We start from the raw sequence: 17,465 nt of genomic DNA on the forward strand, positions 1-17,465 counted from the left end.
ATCAGGTATGAAATATTTAATGCACATAAGTGCCAAGATTCATCTTCAATGTAGAACTAAACCCCAGGAAAATGTATTAGATGTTTGACAGTTTCAATTTCCTTGATTGACAGACAACAGAACTTGCAAGCTTGGATGGTCTGGTTCTATGAACTGCAGCTTTCAAAGAACCAACGTATGTGGTTTTTCTCTTCATGTACCAGAAACAAAGTCCACCGTAAATAATCTATTATAAATTCTACTTTTGAAAAAAAAAATTGTATAGGAAAGGGTTCAATTTAATCTACCACTAAAACTTGGCCCCTAAACCTTTTGGACAAGCTAAGCCTATCTTTGCAGTACTTATTAGGGCTTTTATTTTCTTGGAGGAATGAAGTCCTGCTAATAGATACAGGAGGGGGAGGCAAGATAAACACTAGTGTGCTGGCTGCTCTAAGATGAGTGTCCTCAAAGATTTAAACTTGGTCCCAAATCCTTGAATAATAAATACATCAGTGTCTGCAGAAGTCTACAGGTCTTTAACACAAAAAGCCTGCTTACCTGTGATCAGGAGCACTCAGAGGCTGTGATAACAGAAATTCAGTCCCACTTGATGTTCCTAAATTTATGATTATGGTTTTCACATTAACTGACAAAGTAGAGTGACTTCACAGACATAATAGCATGGGCTCCTGCAATCACTTTCTCACTATGGCTTCATAATGTGACGAGATCTGTATGGACCTCTTCGGGTTACCATCCTGTGCGCCACACAGTGCCTGGACTAAACAACATATAGTGAATAAATCTACACAAGATGTTTCCCTGAACAGACTTATTTAGCCCTCAAAGCACTCTTGTGAAACAAGAAAGGGAGTGATTATTTCCATTGCACAGGAGAGGAAGTTCCCAGACACCATGGTGTCATTATCACTAAGACTCATTAGGCACTGACTGTGTGCTAAGTGCTGTGAATGTACTAACCTGCATAATTCTTACAGAGTCAAGATATTGATAAGTATGTTAATATCACCCTCATGTTACAGATAAAAACTGAGTCACAGAGCAATTAAATAACTAGCACATAAGTATTAATATAACTATAACTGACTATTACCATTAGTAACTAGCACCAGGATTGAACCCAGGCAGCTGGCTCCAGAGTCTACACTTTTAAACCAAGGCAGACAACATCCTGCCTTGAGATTCTCCTGCGCAATAGTATCTACCTACTTCAGCCTTGGTCACACAGCTAGTTGATAGCCAGGCCAAGGCTACTCCTGTCTTCCCTCCAGCCCACATCCCTGCCTTGACAGGTCCTGTCGATCATCACCTGCAAAAACAAAGCCACCCTGGGCCTCACCACAAGTCCAACCAACTGAACAGAGGGGCAAGTATGCTAATACTCTTCATAGGAACCCAGGTCAGGAGGCTACCTTCCAAAGCAAGAAAGGTCAAAGGCTTCAGTTTGGAGGAAGGAACCACTGGGAAACCACCAGGGACACTCATATCAAGAAATTTACCATGGAAGATTCACCTGCCACATACCACAAAGCTGATTAAATGTCAGCAAAATTCCACAGTGAAACTATAGAATAGGGAGTTCCCTGGTGGTACAGTAGTTAAGAATCTTCCTGCCAATGCAGGGGACACTGGTTCGATCCCTGGTCTGGGAAGATCCCACATGCCAAGGAGCAACTAAGCCCGAGCGCCACAAATACTGAGACAGAGTGTTGCACCTACTGAAGCCCACACTCCTAGAGTCTGTGCTCTGTAGCAAGCCACCACACTGAGAAGCCCACGCACCACAACAAAGAGTAGCCCCTGATAGCCACAAATAGAGAAAAGCCCCCACGCAGCAACGAAGACCCAATGCAGCCAAAAAGAAAAGAAAACAAAAACTATGGAGTTAATTTCATTCAAGTTGATTTTTACATTTCACCAATCTTATATTTTAATTAATTTTTAGGTAAACCTCAAAGTATCAGCACATGCCAGAGCTCTATGATCTCAGAAATGGATGGGAAATGAAAGAAAGAAACACACAGCCTGTCTCTTGTAGAGATTCATTGCAAGAAGGTCCTTCCTAGGGGACAACCCAGCTTAACACTATGCAACACAGCCTGCATTTTAGCAACTGGTCAACAACATTGAAAAATGTTTGCATTTAACGTAGGGTGTTTCATATGCCACACAACAAATGGGCTCCTAAATCATTCTGCAAAGTGAACATTTATTTATCTTACCACAGACAGAAATTGGGATAAAAGCTAATACGCTTCTATATTCAGATTTTCTCTGGTAGGAGAAAAATATCAGTAAAGCTTTTTGAAGAAAATGGATCAATACACACAGTGATTTTCTTCCAAGCACCTCCTCCATTTTCAAATATGAAAATGTAATCAGGCACTAAATGCATTAACAGAATATATTTACTGAGAAGCTTGGTGTCTGACTTACCCATTGGATTTCTATTGAAGAATAATACCGGAACTCTCAAAATGGACTTCAACATTTTGTTGTGCAAAGTTTGTGAAGATTTAACAAGGATGTAGAATATCAACACAGATCTTGTGATGCCGAAAAGGATGGTACCTACAGTTAGAACTGAAATAAAGAAACATCACTCAGAGAGTATAAGATCTCTGCCTTTCCGTCAATGATGCTAAGGCACGACAGGCAGTTTATAAAGATATTATGTACTTCATTTTATAAATATAATTTATATATAAATCATACATAGACTATGGAATAAATTTATATATATAATGGATTCTATATGTTTAATAAATTCACAAGATATACTTATACAGAAGAATATAAAAATCACTATGTTCCTCTCGTTAAACAGAAATCACATGGGAAAAAAGGTCAGGTGCAAACTACAATTTCAGACTTTCCCAATTCAATTACAAGTTCTAATAAAAATTCAGAACAAAGAAATTTATAGAAAGTAGTTAACTGATCTTCCTTTCCCATATTTCTTACTATTTACAACATGTCCCATAATCTAAAATTCAGGTATGCTTTGATAACAGCATAAATTAACAGGGAACAGGACAAATGATTTACTACTTCCTTGTAAATGGCAAATTTATATGGAAATTTAATTCCGTGTAAAGTAGCTACTTCCATGCCCAAGTAGCTTTAACGAGTATGAAAATACCATATCAAGCTGAGTAGAAAATCCTTTAAATAATTGGATTGCAAGAAAATACAAGTTATATTTTAACATGAGATAATTAATCTAAATGAGCAACTAATCTCTCACTGTTTTACAGAAACACGAAACATTTGGAAATGAACATAATCACTTAGATTTATATTTTATTAATGACATAAATGAGCACCTACTATGCATACAAATATTAAAATAGCCCTCCTAGCATCTTTTGAACTCACAATGCTAAATAGAGTACAGAAAACTTCTGTAATAAATATTCCATCAAGTACTTTTTTTCCATTAAGTTGACACATCACCATTATTTCAACTCTGAAAGCTGCTCAAATTCCTGAATTCCATCAATAGGCATTTTCCTTCACCCACCTTCCTATATGAATGTATAACAGAATCCCTTCCTCCTTCCTTTAAGTCCTCATTACCTACTGAATGGTAAACTGCTAAGGGATATACGATTCTTAGCAAGTGATCAACATAATAAATAGCAAATTTCAGTGAACGGCTTCTTACAAAGATAACACACTCTAGCTTTGCAGAAAGCTTGTGTGAGGGTTTCCTGTGGGAATATTTAATATTTTAGATAAGGATTTCCTTTAAAAAGTATGTAATGCTACATATACTCCAAGCACTGCTGTGAAAACAGAGAGCTGTGTTAATATTAGCCTGGCATGCTACATGTTAATCACACAGTTGAGGACATAACACTGTGATCTCAAGGTAAGAAACAGAAGGAATGCTAATTCCCAGACACTGGATTTCTCCCTGCTTAGCTTCTCTCTTAAGTAATTAGGGAAGCCCAAGAGATAAGCTGTGTGGCGAAAGGGAGATTGCATATTTGAGAGGTTACAATATTTGGGGACCTTGCTGCCAGAGGATTTCATCCAAGGTCAATAAAAGCCAGAGTTTATGCAGACAGAATAGGAACAATCCAAACCACAGGGTGGGGATCTGTTTCTAATCCTCTTAACCCATTCATATAATGATATAAGATTTAGCTAAGGCAACCTGTTAGAATAAACAATAGCCACATGTTTCCAGTGGCTGATTTCCTGAATGTTTAATCCTGGTTGTGGTGCCCAGGCTTCACAGTGCAGTGGCTTCTCTTGTTGTGGAGCACAGGCTCTGGGCACGGACTTCAGTAGTTGTGGCACATGGGTTCAACAGTTGTGGCTAGCAGGCTCTAGAGTGCAGGCTCAGCAGTTGTGGCGCACGGGCTTAGTTGCTCCAGGGCATGCGGGATCTTCCTGGACTAGGGAACGAACCTGAATCCCCTGTACTGGCAGGCAGATTCTTAACCACTGCGCCACCATGGAAGTCCCCTCTTCTAGTAGATTTTTAAAGTAACTATTCTAATTAATTCACAGAGTAAATGCAACTCAGACTCTTCATCTGTAAAGACATTACTGAATTACTCCTGGAAGCCCCAGTTGCTCACACAGGCTCACTGTAAGCACCTCAGTCTCTTGTATAGCAGACTAGATGATTAACTTTACCTGCATGAACTGTAAAGTACCAGGCAGGATCAGGTATCACAATTACGATTCCTGTTCCATACAGAGTATTCTGTCCATTTGCCCTATGGAACAGGGGAGAAAAAATATTATGCTATATATAGAATTTAGATAAATAAAAAAAATTAACCCTGATTTAGGAGATGTGTTTTGTGCTGGAAAATGATTCCCATCTCACAGTGAATCTACGTTATAAAATTCAATTTTTTTTCTTTTTTTGGCTATGTTTGGTCTTAGTTGCTGCACACGGGCTTTTCTCTAGTTGTGGCAAGTGGGGTATACTCTTCATTGCAGTGCACTGGCTTCTCAGTGAGGTGGTTTTTCTTGTTGCAGAGCACGGGCTCTAAGCACTTGGGTTTCAGTAGCGGCAGCACATAGACTCAGTAGTTGCAGCGTGTGGGCTCAGTAGTTGTGGCACACAGGCTCTAAGGCAAGTGGGCTTTCAGTAGTTGTGGCACGAGGGCTTAGTTTCTCCACAGCATGTGGGATTTTCCCGTACTAGGGATCAAACCCATGTCCCCTGCATTGGCAGGTGGATTCTCAACCACTGTGTCACCAGGGAAGTCCCTAAAATTCAATTTGAATCATGACTTTTGTTTCTCAAAATTGTCTGTGAGGAAGCTGCTGAGGGTCAGACATAGGGAGAGACTATGGGAGGGTCACACTCCACCAGCAGGATCTTTAATTTTTCTTCAAGGAAACTATGTGAGGATCAGAAGAGGAGGCTGAACAAATCCCACCTCTACCCCTGATTCTGTGGGAAAGTGAGGCTTCGTGTTGATTTTACAGCACTTTGGGTCAGATCAGGAATCACTCACCAGTATGCAAGCCACCAATCCTGAAGGACGTAGGCAACCTGGAGCAGGAAACAACAATCACTCAAGCACTGACATTACTGACCCCCTCAAACCCCCACTCACTAGAATGTGTGATGGAAAGGCTCTACAAAACAGAGATGGTCCTTCTGGCTCAAGTCTGCGCCAAGTCCCACATTCCAGATAACCATATATCAGAGAAGGGAAGATTACATTTTAAAATCCTTAAAAGACATCCTTTTTTCCCTAGAAGCTCTCTGTCGTGTACACACAACACTAATAACCCTCACTTATTTTGCTCACAGATAATGTGTTTCAATGCAAATCCAAGTAGACTATAAAATACAATAATAACAGTAGAAACGTTGGGATTTTTCAAAGGAAAAAAGCTTGACAGATACTGTGATGGTCAGTTTTCTGTGTCAGCTTGGGCAGGCCAGTCTCCAATGATTCAACCAAACACTCAACTAGCCATTGCTTTGAAGGTATTTTGTAGATGTAGCTCACATCCATCATCAGAATTTAAGTAAAGGAGAGCACCCTCAACAATGTGGTGGGCCTCGTCCAGTCAGTCAAAGGCCTTAAAAGCAAAATGTGAGGATTTCTGGAGAGGGAAGAAATTTTGCCTCAAGACTGAGATTGACAGGTATACATTATTGATACTATGTATAAAATAGACAACTGATGGGAACATACTATATAGCACAGGGAACTCTACCTAATGCACTGTGGTAACCTAAATGGGAGGGAAGTCCAAAAGGAAGGGGATATCTGTATGTGTGTAGCTGATTCATTTTGTTGTGCAGTAGAGGCTAACACAACACTGTAAAGCAACCATAATCCAATAAAAATTAATTTAAAAAAAAAACTGCAGCTTTGGCTTCTGCCTAAGTTTCCAGCCAGCAGGCCTGCCTTTCTGAGTTCAGATTCACCCAGGTAAGACCCCATAATCTCATGAGCCGATTCTTTGACATAAATCTCATAACATACATATTAAAAATAATAAAATAAATACAGTATAAATAGTATGTAAATATCAAGCTGAGGGCACAAACCAAAATAAATGTCCTTATTTACCTGAGCTACAATGTTCACTAGAAAAAGGAAAATGATGATAAACCAGTGAGCACTGGCTGTGAAGTAATCCTTGTACGTCTTAAAACCAACTTTCCCATAGAAACAGTCCTCCAACGGTAGTATGAACTGTATATTCTCAGCCTGAGAGGGAAAAATGACAATGAGAGACAAAATTTTAAATAAGGAATCACCAAATTTCAATAGTTCAACAATGCACTCCACTGCAAAGCTGTGGGAAAACAGACACATCTCATATGCTGGTAGGAGCACACGACGTCCATCTCCCATAGAGAAGGGTGTGGAAATATCTAGCCAAACCACATATGCATTCACCCTGGACCCAGCCATCCTACTCCTAGGAATCTACTAGAAATAAGGAGACATCATTTGCACAAGGTTATCCACTGTTGAGTGGCCTTGCTTAAAGTCAATCATGAGTCTCAGTACAGGCACAACATACCTGATTTAAGTATGAATGCAGAAGCTTGTTCCAAAATAAGACACAAAATGATATGGCGCTAATGTATCCCTCTAGATTATCTGTGTCACTCAATGATGAAAACATAAAATATAGTTGGGGCTCAAAATATTAGCCAAATACAGTAAAGTGAGTTCTCACAGCAAGTTGGAGTCATGTGAGTTTCAATAAGAGGGAGATAGCATATGATGCCAATCTATTTGGTTCCTGAATTTCAGAGAGTGATTCCTGTGTGTGGAATATGAGGGACTGATCTGAATACTTATCAGAATTATCCAGGCTCCTGGGTTTGGATAGTGAGGGTTTGGATATCGAGGAATACCTGTGTATGTTTTTAAGGGATATCTAGTGCATTTCTGCATTTCTATCTGGAGGACTTAGAATGCACTATAGAGACACAGGAGCCAAGGATATCTGCTCTATGTTGGCCACTGGGGATTCAAGGTGTATAAGATGTGGTTCTCGGTCTTGAAGAGTAAGAAAGACAGTAGGATTGTATTGCTATGAACTTCCCTCTTAGAACTGCTTTTGCTGCATCCCATAGGTTTTTGCGTCATTGTGTTCTCATTGTCATTTGTTTCTAGGTATTTTTTTATTTCTTCTTTGATTTCTTCAGTGATCTTTTGGTTATTTAGTAGCATGTTGTTTAGCCTCCATGTGTTTGTTTTTTTACAGTTTTGTTCCTATAATTGATATCTAGTCTTACAGCATTGTAGTCAGAAAATATGCTTGATATGATTTCAATTTTCTTAAATTTATTGAGGCTTGGTTTGTGACCCAAGATGTGATATATCCTGGAGAATGTTCTGTGTGCACTGAGAAGAAAGTGTATTCTGTTGTTTTTGGATGGAAAGTCCTATAAATATCAATTAAGTCCATGTGGTCTAATGTGTCATTTAGAGCTTATGTTTCTTTATTTAATTTCTGTTTGGATGATCTGTCCATTGGTATAAGTGGGGTGTTAAAGTCCCCAGCTATTATTGTAACTATCAATTTCCCCTTTTATGGCTGTTAGCATTTGTCTTATGTATTGGGGTGCTCCTATGTTGGTGCATAGATATTTACAATTGTTATATCTTCTTCTTGGATTAAGCCCTTTATCATTAAGTAATGTCCTTCCTTGTCTCTTGTAATAGTCTTTATTTTAATGTCTATTTTTTCCTGATATGAGTATTGTTGCCCAGCTTTTTTTTGACTTCCATTTGCATGGAATATCTTTTTCCACCCCCTCACTCTCAGTCTGTATGTGTCCTTAGTTCTGAAGTGGGTCTCTTGTAGATGGTATATATATGGGTCTTGCTTTTGTAACCATTCAGCCAGTCTGTGTCCCTTGGTTGGAGCATGTAATCCATTCACATGTAAGGTAGTTATCGATATGCATGTTCCTATTACCATTTTCTTAATTGTTCTGGGTTTGTTTTTGTAATTGTTCTCCTTCTCTTGTGTTTCCTGCCTAGAAAAGTTACTTTAGCATTTGTTGTAAAGCTGGTCTAGTGGTGCTGAATTCTCTTAGTTTTTGCTTCTCTGTAAAGCTTTTAATTTCTCCTTCAAATCTAATGAGATCCTTGCTGGATAGAGTAATCTTGGTAAGCTTTTCCCTTTCATCACTTTAAATATATCCTGCCACTCCCTTCTGGCCTGCAGAGTTTCTGCTGAAAGATCAGCTGTTAACCTTACGGGGGTTCCCTTGTATGTTATTTGTTGCTTTTCCTTTGGTGCTTTTAGTATTTTTTATTTGTATTTAATTTTTGATAGTTTGATTAATATATGTCTCGGTGTGTTTCTCCTTGGGTTTATCCTATATGGTACTCTCTGTGCTTCCTGGACTTTATTGACTATTTCTTTTCCAATGTTAGGGAAGTTTTCCACTATAATCTCTTCAAATATTTTCTCAGACCCTTTCTTTTTCTCTTCTTCTTCTGTGACCCCTATAATTTGAATGTTGGTGCATTAAACCATCATGGCTGTATGCCTTAAATATATACAGTGATGTGTGTCAATTACTTCTCAATAAAAATGGAAAAAAGAAAAGAAATTTAATTGTTTGCCTGAAAAAAAAAGAAAAGAGAGAGAGAGGAAGATGGGAACTAACTCCATAGCGGCTGCCATGTGTCAGGTCCTTTGTACCTGCTACCTCTGGCCTATCACAAACCATCTGACAAGGGGGTCAAAATGCTACCATCAGTCACCTGCAGTGTCAGAACATTCCAACATACAGGAAAAGTCACTGATTAAATTTGGGCTACAGCAGGACTCCGTCTGCTGAGGGGGTCTTTAAGTTAAGCCTCTGGATGCATAAGGGAAGCCAGGGGCCACCAGATCAAGTAGGTTGTAACTATGGTAAATTGAAGAGTTCCAATATCACCATGAGTCACATATACCCAGGAATTCATAGCAGTGCACCCACTACTGATCTCCATAAGATTCTTCATCCTACACCCAAAGGGGAAATCCAAGCAGGCTTGCTCCCTTGATGCTTCTTTAATTCTACCAATTCCATGGAATTTGGAAACTTAGGGTCTACAGTGGAAGAAACAAAGATGTGAGCAAAGCAGACTGAAGGTCCATGAGGCCAGCAAAAGTGGACAGACCAGGGCATGTTGCAGGATGAGAAACTCACATCTTGGTCCTCTGGAGCAGCATCTTTCAACAAGGAAGACTGCTGAGACTGAACCGAAGACTTGGAGGAGGTCTGATTCTTCAGAGTGGGAGTTCCTGGAAATGGAGATGGTTCAGCCTCCTCCTTCTCCTTCTTAAAAAAGGAAATGACATCTACACTGGATTTCAGGAACTCAGAATAAGTCCCCTTTTTGACCATTTTGCCCTGTAATAGAGAATATGAGAGGAATGCATTTGCATTTGATAATTCTAATCTAATCTAAATACTAATCAAGAAAAGTTAACTGGTCTTAAATTATGATTTTCATAAGAAAATGATCCTTAGGTCTGGAATTCTGGTTGACATTCTAGTTCAGTTCAGCTTGACACAGAACTGCACACTCTCTGTTTTCTGCCAAACCCTGTGCTAGGTCCTGGGGGATATGAAAGAAATGTGGGCTCATGTGCTAAAAACAGAGACCACTGACATTACTACCGAGGGCTTTTAGGGAAGCAAGAAGTACAGAGGTTGGTAGGAGTATCAGGACAGTCTTTTTAAACAACATGGAAATTGACATAAGCCTCATGTCACAAGCAGAACTGAAGAAAAAATAAAAGTTAATTGGGAAAGATTTTCCAGGAAAAAGTTAAGACTGACACAGAGGTGGGCACAAGCACATCTGCATAGGTAAGAGGCACTCATCAAGTCTTTGCTGACCATTGTCACAGTATTATGTGCCCCACTGGGATGAGACATGTAGGAACCAGCCCCAGACAGAGAACCCATAAGCTGTATCTTCATGGTCTTTCCAACTTCCCCACAAATGCAGGAAGTTCCCAACTAAAAATTCAATATTCTACCTGTTAAATCATTTAAACAAGGAGGCCATGAGACTGGGGTGGCTCTAATGCCTTGGCAACCCATGCCAGCAAACCAAACCTAAGCCAGAATCAATGCACTCAAATCTGAGAAAAAACTTAAGAACAACCAACCACAAGCAGCCAACCAGGCTTCCCCTATTCAGGCAAATGCTTAAGGTAGAGTCAATCTAATCATTTTCTTTGAACACATGTGCCACATCACTGCACAGTTTCCCTCCCTTACAAAGTTACATAAAGTGATGTGCAGATGTCTTCACTATTTTCTGACCCCACGAAATGAGACTCAACTGATCCACCCAGTGTCAAACAAAATATTAGGGAAAATCCCAGGATGTAAAACTAAAGAAAGGAGGGCAGCTCTGGTTAAGGCAGGTCAGGAGGAAGAAGGTGGCCCAGGACCCTAGCTGGTAGCCCTCTCGTCCTATTCCCTGAGGTGGTCCCCTGGGAGAAACCCAATGAGGTCTTTGGGCACCATCTGATACTGCAGAATTAGATAATTATTCAGGATATATTGTGCCTTGTTTCATTTGGGAGACAAGATTCACGCACCTTATTTAATGAAATTACCACTTTCTACTTAGTATCTGTAAGACGCACAAGGAAATGACTAGTGGTACAAAGATGGCAATTTCACTCCGCAGCCAAGCATTGACAATCCTGAAAGGATGAGGGGGCAGAAATCCCCTCTCTGCTGTGAGAGAGGGACCAGATAGACAGTAAGGATGCACTCCAACTCACCCAGGAGTGTTCATCAGTGGACAAATAATAGTTATGATAGTACTAAAATTGAGGATGATGTCCTCAAAAGAAGCAATAAGGGGATCCCAAAGCATCTAGGGACTGGCTAAGTAGGTTATTCTGCCCCCACCCCATTCATTCTGTGCTCATAATACTGCCTATGCTGGGATTGTAAACACTAATATCACCCTCTCTGCACGTGAAATTAACTGCTCTCAAGCTTGAGAAAACTTAGCCCCCCATTCCTAAAGGAGTAGAGAAGAGTTGACATATGGAACTGTTTCTAGAGAGGTAGAGGTTCTGCATTTTAATAATCTTTCTTAGAGTAGAAATTCATCTGATAAGTGAGGGATCTGCCCAAGGGCCTGTTGGAACAGACAAGGGTTAATGACGGAGGTGCTGAGTCACAGAGGCAAACGAGACAAGGAGTGAAGCATCAAACCACCACCAAGTCTGAGAAATTCTCACTAATCTCCACCGCATTCTAGGTGTTATAGGTTTAATGGTGGCCCTCAAAAAGGTATGTTCAAGCCCTAAACATGACACCTGTGAACATGACCTTATTTCGATATAGCATCTTTGCAGATGTAATTAAGTTAAGATGAGGTCATACTGGAGTAGGGTGGCCCTAAATCCAATATGACTGATGTCCTTATGAGAAGAGACTCAGGCAGACACAAGAACAATGGCCACATGACACCAGAGGCAGAGACTACAGTGTTGCAGCTGTCAGCCAAGGAACACCAAGGATGGCCAGCAAACATCAGAAGCTGGAAGGGAGGATTCTCCCCTGGAGCCTTCTGGGAGAGCGTGGCCCTGCCAGCACCTTGATTTAGGACCTGTAGCTTCCAGAACAGTGAGACAAGAGATTTCTGTTGTTTTAAGCCACCCCGTTTGCAATTCTTTGTTATGGCAGCTCTAGAAACTGATACACTAGCCTGAGCCCACATTTTGTCTTTTCAACTTTACTAAGACATCTTATTGCTTCTGCTGTCGCCCCTCCAGTGAACATCAGAGGAATCTTTTAAATCCTGCATCAGACCATATCGCTTCTCTGCTCTGGACCATCCAAGGGCTTCTATCCCACTTCCGGGCCCCTTGCCCACTGCTTGGAGACCTGCTTCCTCCATGTCCCCCTGCTCATTGTCCCCAGACACGCTAGCCTTCCTGCCATTCCTCCAACCTGCCAGGTCAGCTCCTTCCTTAGGAACCCCTGCCTCAGACACCCCTACCCCAGGGATCTGTGTGGCCCCCACCTTCATGTCACTCAGGCCCTGTGAGGCACCACCTCCTAAAGGAGGCAGCCAGGATGTCACCCCCACCTCTCTCTCTCTTTCGTCATATCTGTCCCCATAAGAATGGGGGCCCCATGAAGGCAGGGCCTTGTCCTACTGCTGCACAGGCTCCCACACGTACCAGGCACATAAAAAGGCCTGGGCAGTGAGACCACCAACTGGCTGCACCAGCAGAGTGGGTGTCTCTGACCAGGGATGCTTGGCTACTGAACCTCCCTTCTGGTATTAATGGAAGATGCTCTTTAGGCAAACTGAGCATGATAATCACGTGGATACAAACGGGTCTTAGTATCTCTAATTTCCAAATAATACACTTTGACTTAATTTGTGGAAAGGGAAAACAAAAAATTATAAATAAAATAGCATCATTATCGTTAACAAATTTCATTAGAACAGTGATAATTCAGTAACTCTGCAGTAGGACTTTTATATACGTTAGGGCGTATGTGACTTAGAGTGTAATAGTGACACTTCTACATGTCTCTGGAGTCATCCTCAAAGGCATGGATACCACCTGCTCTGAGAAGAAGGGGGCATAAAACTGAGGAAGAAGAGGATGCTTACCCTGAATCTAAGGAGAGCGACCTGCTGGGTGTCCTGGCCTTAACATACCTGAGCGCTAGCAAGTTCCACAGACTTCTAGAAATCACTTACATCTTTCAATATCAGAATCTGACTTGCATCCTTTAGGAACTGCAACTGATGAGTCACTAAGATTGTGATTTTCTCCTTCAGGGCTTGGCAAATACACCTACAAATGTAAAAGGTACAGGATGCAAAAGCACATTAATGGGGGTGCTCCCAAGTGAAAACACATATTTTGAAAACATAATGAGACAAAAACAACACAGCAATCAAAGATCTGCAGTTTAAATACCAAATAAACAATACAAACTAAATACAAATATGAATCAATGATCCCAAGTAGGTCCTCAAAGTTATCAGCAGCAAACTTGAATCTAGTGCTGCTAAAAAAATTCTAAAAAGCAGTCCAGTGAAAGAGGCAGCAGCTAAGTTGTTTTTTCCAAAAACTCAGCTTAACAATAATTTACGTTTCATAATGAAAAATAATTGAGCAATACTGAGATTCCAAAACTTGACTGAACTAAAACACTATTTTATGGCTATGCGGGAACGGGAGAAGAGGGATCTATGTCATAAAAATGTGTACATTTTTCTTAGTTTTGTAGGTCATTATTTATGATTAATGAGGTACACATTAACAATAAAAAATTAACAGGTTCTTGGTAACATTTTCCAGAGTGAATTTCCTAGACACTTCTTTCCAAATAATGTTAGATATAAAATGAATGCTAGCATGGCCTCCATCAGTCTTTAGAACATTCTCAGTCCCATTCAGGAAGCATTTCATTAGGACTGAATACCTTCCAAATATGAAAATGAAAGAATGGAATGCAAATGGCCCAAATCACAGTGGAAATCAACCAGTAGCTCAAAAGACACACCAATTCTCTATAGCCAAGACCCCTGTATGTCAGGCCATCCAAGATGGTTTTCTTGCTGTCTGTACATCCTCTGCTCCACGGGTGCTGGCTCCACCTACACCTACTCACATGACTGACCTTCCTACTTACTCATCCCAGGCCCCAGCTAAGGACTGTTCTAGCTTTAGATCAGAACTCTCCACTAGACTTGTCAAACGGGTGGTGAGGGGCCTGCCCCTTTGCTGGTTTCCATGGTAACCAACAGGCCAACCTGCCCTCCCCCCAGGAATGAAGACTGCCACCATGTCCTGCCCCAACATGGGCCTCACACAGTGGGGTGTCCCTCCAGGACTTGGCTTCAGACACGGAAGCTCACCCTACCCGTTAAACCATCTGTGTCTCCGTCGCTGACTCCAGGCTCTTTCTTAGGTCTCAGCTGGGCAAGTACAGGCCTTGCAGGCCTGCGGGGTGCAGCCCAACAACCCCCCTCAGTATCCAACCTTAAGTGTGTTTTTACAGGAACCCCTCCAACTGCTCCTACATTGTAAATGCAGACCCCTAGGGACTCAGCCCCAGTCTCACCCCACAAGGGTCTACAACCCTCCAGGGAAGCGAGTAGCCTGTCTGGGGCCCCAGTGACCACAGGCAGAGCTCCAGGCATGTACTCTGGGTGCCTGAGACCCTCGCAGAACAAATCTCAGGAACATGGGCCACAGCTCAGCCTGCTGAGTGAGTCAGATGGAGAGTCTGGAGGCAGCAGACAGCAGCTCAGTCCCTCTCACCAGCCTGACAACGCTGGACGAGCTACCAAACCTCAGTTTCTTCTTCAAAACAAGGCCAATGACGACTCATCCCCACGTTCTGAGAAATCAAACCACCAATTCGCTCAGTAAACATCAGCCCCCTTCTCCACTCCTCCCTAACCCACAAGCAGTCATGTGCTTTGGACTCAGGATAGAAAAGTCCTAAGGGGACACTCTGGACACTGGGTCTTTGATCAGAAGCAAGAAGCCAGGATATAGACACATACACCATCGTTTCATTAAGCCCAAAGAAATCATTTTTCCCTTTGACATGTGTTAGTTCAGCATTTGTACCTAAGTTTCTTGACTAAGTAACCCTCTCTTCAGACTTAGTACTAAAGCTTTCAATGGAATTATTTCTCCTTAATTCATAATTACATGCCAACAGTCCCCGAAGGTGGGTGTAAATCAAATCCAATGGATTTTCATGTCCAAGATGGACCAAGCTGAAAGTTCTAAAATGTTTTCTTCCTAACATCCCACCACAGATGAAGTAATATGAATAATTACAATGAAGTGATCAGCTGATGGCTTTGAATTTTTTCAAAATCATGCTTTTTATTAAAATCTCTAGGAAAATGCTCTATTTTCCAAGTTTTTAGAGTAAGATTTCCAAGTCATGCCATAAAAAACGATGGATTCAGCAACAAGTTGCTTAACTGCTATTCCTATATAAGGGCTGTGTTAATCCTATAATCCCATATTCAATCCTACATGCGGGCTGTGTTAAGAGGGGACACACCCCATGGTAGAGGGAACACAAATAAGAAAGACAGAGTCCCACCTTCATTCATTCAATCAGCAGAGGTTTGTTGAGGAGCCAGGCACTCTCCTAAGTGCCAAGGATACACCTGTAGGCCAAGAAGGCAGACAATACTCTGCACCGTGTACAGGGGGACACACTGAACGTAAAGAAAATGCACCATTGGGCCATGATGTGTGCTCTGAAGGAAAAGCAAGGGAGTTGCTGTCTTAGATGGGGTGACACGGGAACCATGAGACTATCGGGAGGGAACATCCCTGGAAGAAGGCACAGCAGCTGCAGGGATCCTGGGACAGGACATGCTGGGCTAAGGCACCTTCCTGCACTCACAGCTTATGGGGGGTGAGGGAGACTCAAAGGCCAAGTGCAGCCCACTGAGGGCTCTAGGAAGACAGAAGGGCACAGGCTCCCCGTGGAGGAACAGGAGGGAAAGGCAGGGGTCCATCTTTCACTTTCCTTCTTTGCCCTGGTGCACTATTCCCTGGTTCTGGGACAGAGGGAGCAGTATCTACAGACCGACAGGAGTCAGAAAGGACCCACCACAAAGCCAGCACAGCTGGAATACCGAGTGGGTGTGGGAACGAGCTGGAAAGGCTGATGGGGGGCAGACAGCAAAGACGCATGTTCTCAATTTGAGGACCTGGAGCTGCATCCTGAATGTGAGGGGGAGTGTGTGAAGGGCTAGAGCAGGAAGGGTGACCTGTGTAGACAGCAGTGTGGGAATCTGATCAGGACAGACCGAAAGAACTGATGACACAGGAGGTGGCAGTCTGGTGATGTGGGCTGAACCATGATGGGACCCACAGCTGGACGCAGGTGAGACACACCAGTTCACCTAAGGCCTCTGACCTTCTGTAGGGGATAGAATCCACTTAATGTTTGTAACATACAGTTGTAAAACTCGCAGACCTTAATAACCTGGGATATAGATTCATGACTGAACCACAGTGTTAACAGCAAGTAGAAGAGTGATTCATTCACTTTTAATACAAAACACTTCCCATTACTAAGCTTCTACACCACCGCCATCTCTCATAGCATATGGTTCCATCCAATTTTCTAATTTGAGAACATTCTCCAGTTGCTGCTGAGTGATTTCCTAAATTGCATTCGTGCTCCCAGCCCTAAGTTTCCCCAGAGAATGTGGTTCTGATTAGCAAATAACAATCTGAACAAGCTTGCTTCTATGAAGTGCACATCCAAGGTCATTAAACCCAAAAGATGGGAGAGGACTTTATAAGGACCTCCTGTGCTTGAAGAAGAACTTGGAAGAGCTTTTGTGATGAGCACCCTGATACTTGGCAATTAAAACGCCTTCAACTCCCTTCCCCATGACACTGAGGCAATGGCCAACAGAAACTGTTCCTGGAGTGATGGAGAACATGTGCAGACTCACACAAGACGAGGTGACAGTCATTTGCAAGTTCAGGGCGGGGCACTGGGAACAGAGAGGCTGAGCTCACCACGATGCCAGAAGGGTGGGGGTGGGGAATCTCTGTCACAGCACTAGTGCCTGTCACTGAACTCATAACAAGACACAAGGCACTTCTCTAAGGGAAAATTCATCAAGTCATGATCAGGAGAGGGTGCGAAAGGCAGCTCAGATCAGAGAGGGGGAGGCCATGCCTGTTCTGCTCTCTTGTGTCAGCTGTTCTGCTCTCTCATGTTCTGAAAGATTCAGTGTCACTTTACACTTTTTTTACTGTGGTAAAATATACATAACATGAAATTTACCATTTCTAAACATACAGTTCAGTGGTATTAAGTACGGTCACATTGTTGTGCAGCCATCTGCAGAGCTCTTTCATCACCTCAACACTAAGCACAAGTTACATACAAACTTTGATGGAACCCACTCCATGACCTGTGCTTAGTGGTTGTGGAATCCCAGCTCCTAGTA

At 42.0% G+C, this 17,465-nt stretch overlaps 1 protein-coding gene across 1 annotated transcript in view; it reads right to left on the reverse strand.

Annotated features, from left to right (window-relative positions):
* Window positions 1-17,465, reverse strand: part of LOC130835640 (ATP-binding cassette sub-family C member 4-like) — a 172,775-nt gene that overhangs the window by 97,792 nt on the left and 57,518 nt on the right. The window contains exons 14-19 of the mRNA XM_057707278.1: window positions 13,209-13,305; window positions 9,662-9,865; window positions 6,564-6,704; window positions 5,490-5,527; window positions 4,654-4,736; window positions 2,440-2,586 (exon numbers count right to left, since the gene is read on the reverse strand). Coding sequence (XP_057563261.1) covers window positions 2,440-2,586; window positions 4,654-4,736; window positions 5,490-5,527; window positions 6,564-6,704; window positions 9,662-9,865; window positions 13,209-13,305 — 710 coding nt within the window. The remainder of the gene's footprint in view (window positions 1-2,439; window positions 2,587-4,653; window positions 4,737-5,489; window positions 5,528-6,563; window positions 6,705-9,661; window positions 9,866-13,208; window positions 13,306-17,465) is intronic.

Source organism: Hippopotamus amphibius, chromosome 14 (genome assembly GCF_030028045.1).
Source record: "Hippopotamus amphibius kiboko isolate mHipAmp2 chromosome 14, mHipAmp2.hap2, whole genome shotgun sequence".
Classification (NCBI taxonomy): Eukaryota; Metazoa; Chordata; class Mammalia; order Artiodactyla; family Hippopotamidae; genus Hippopotamus; species Hippopotamus amphibius.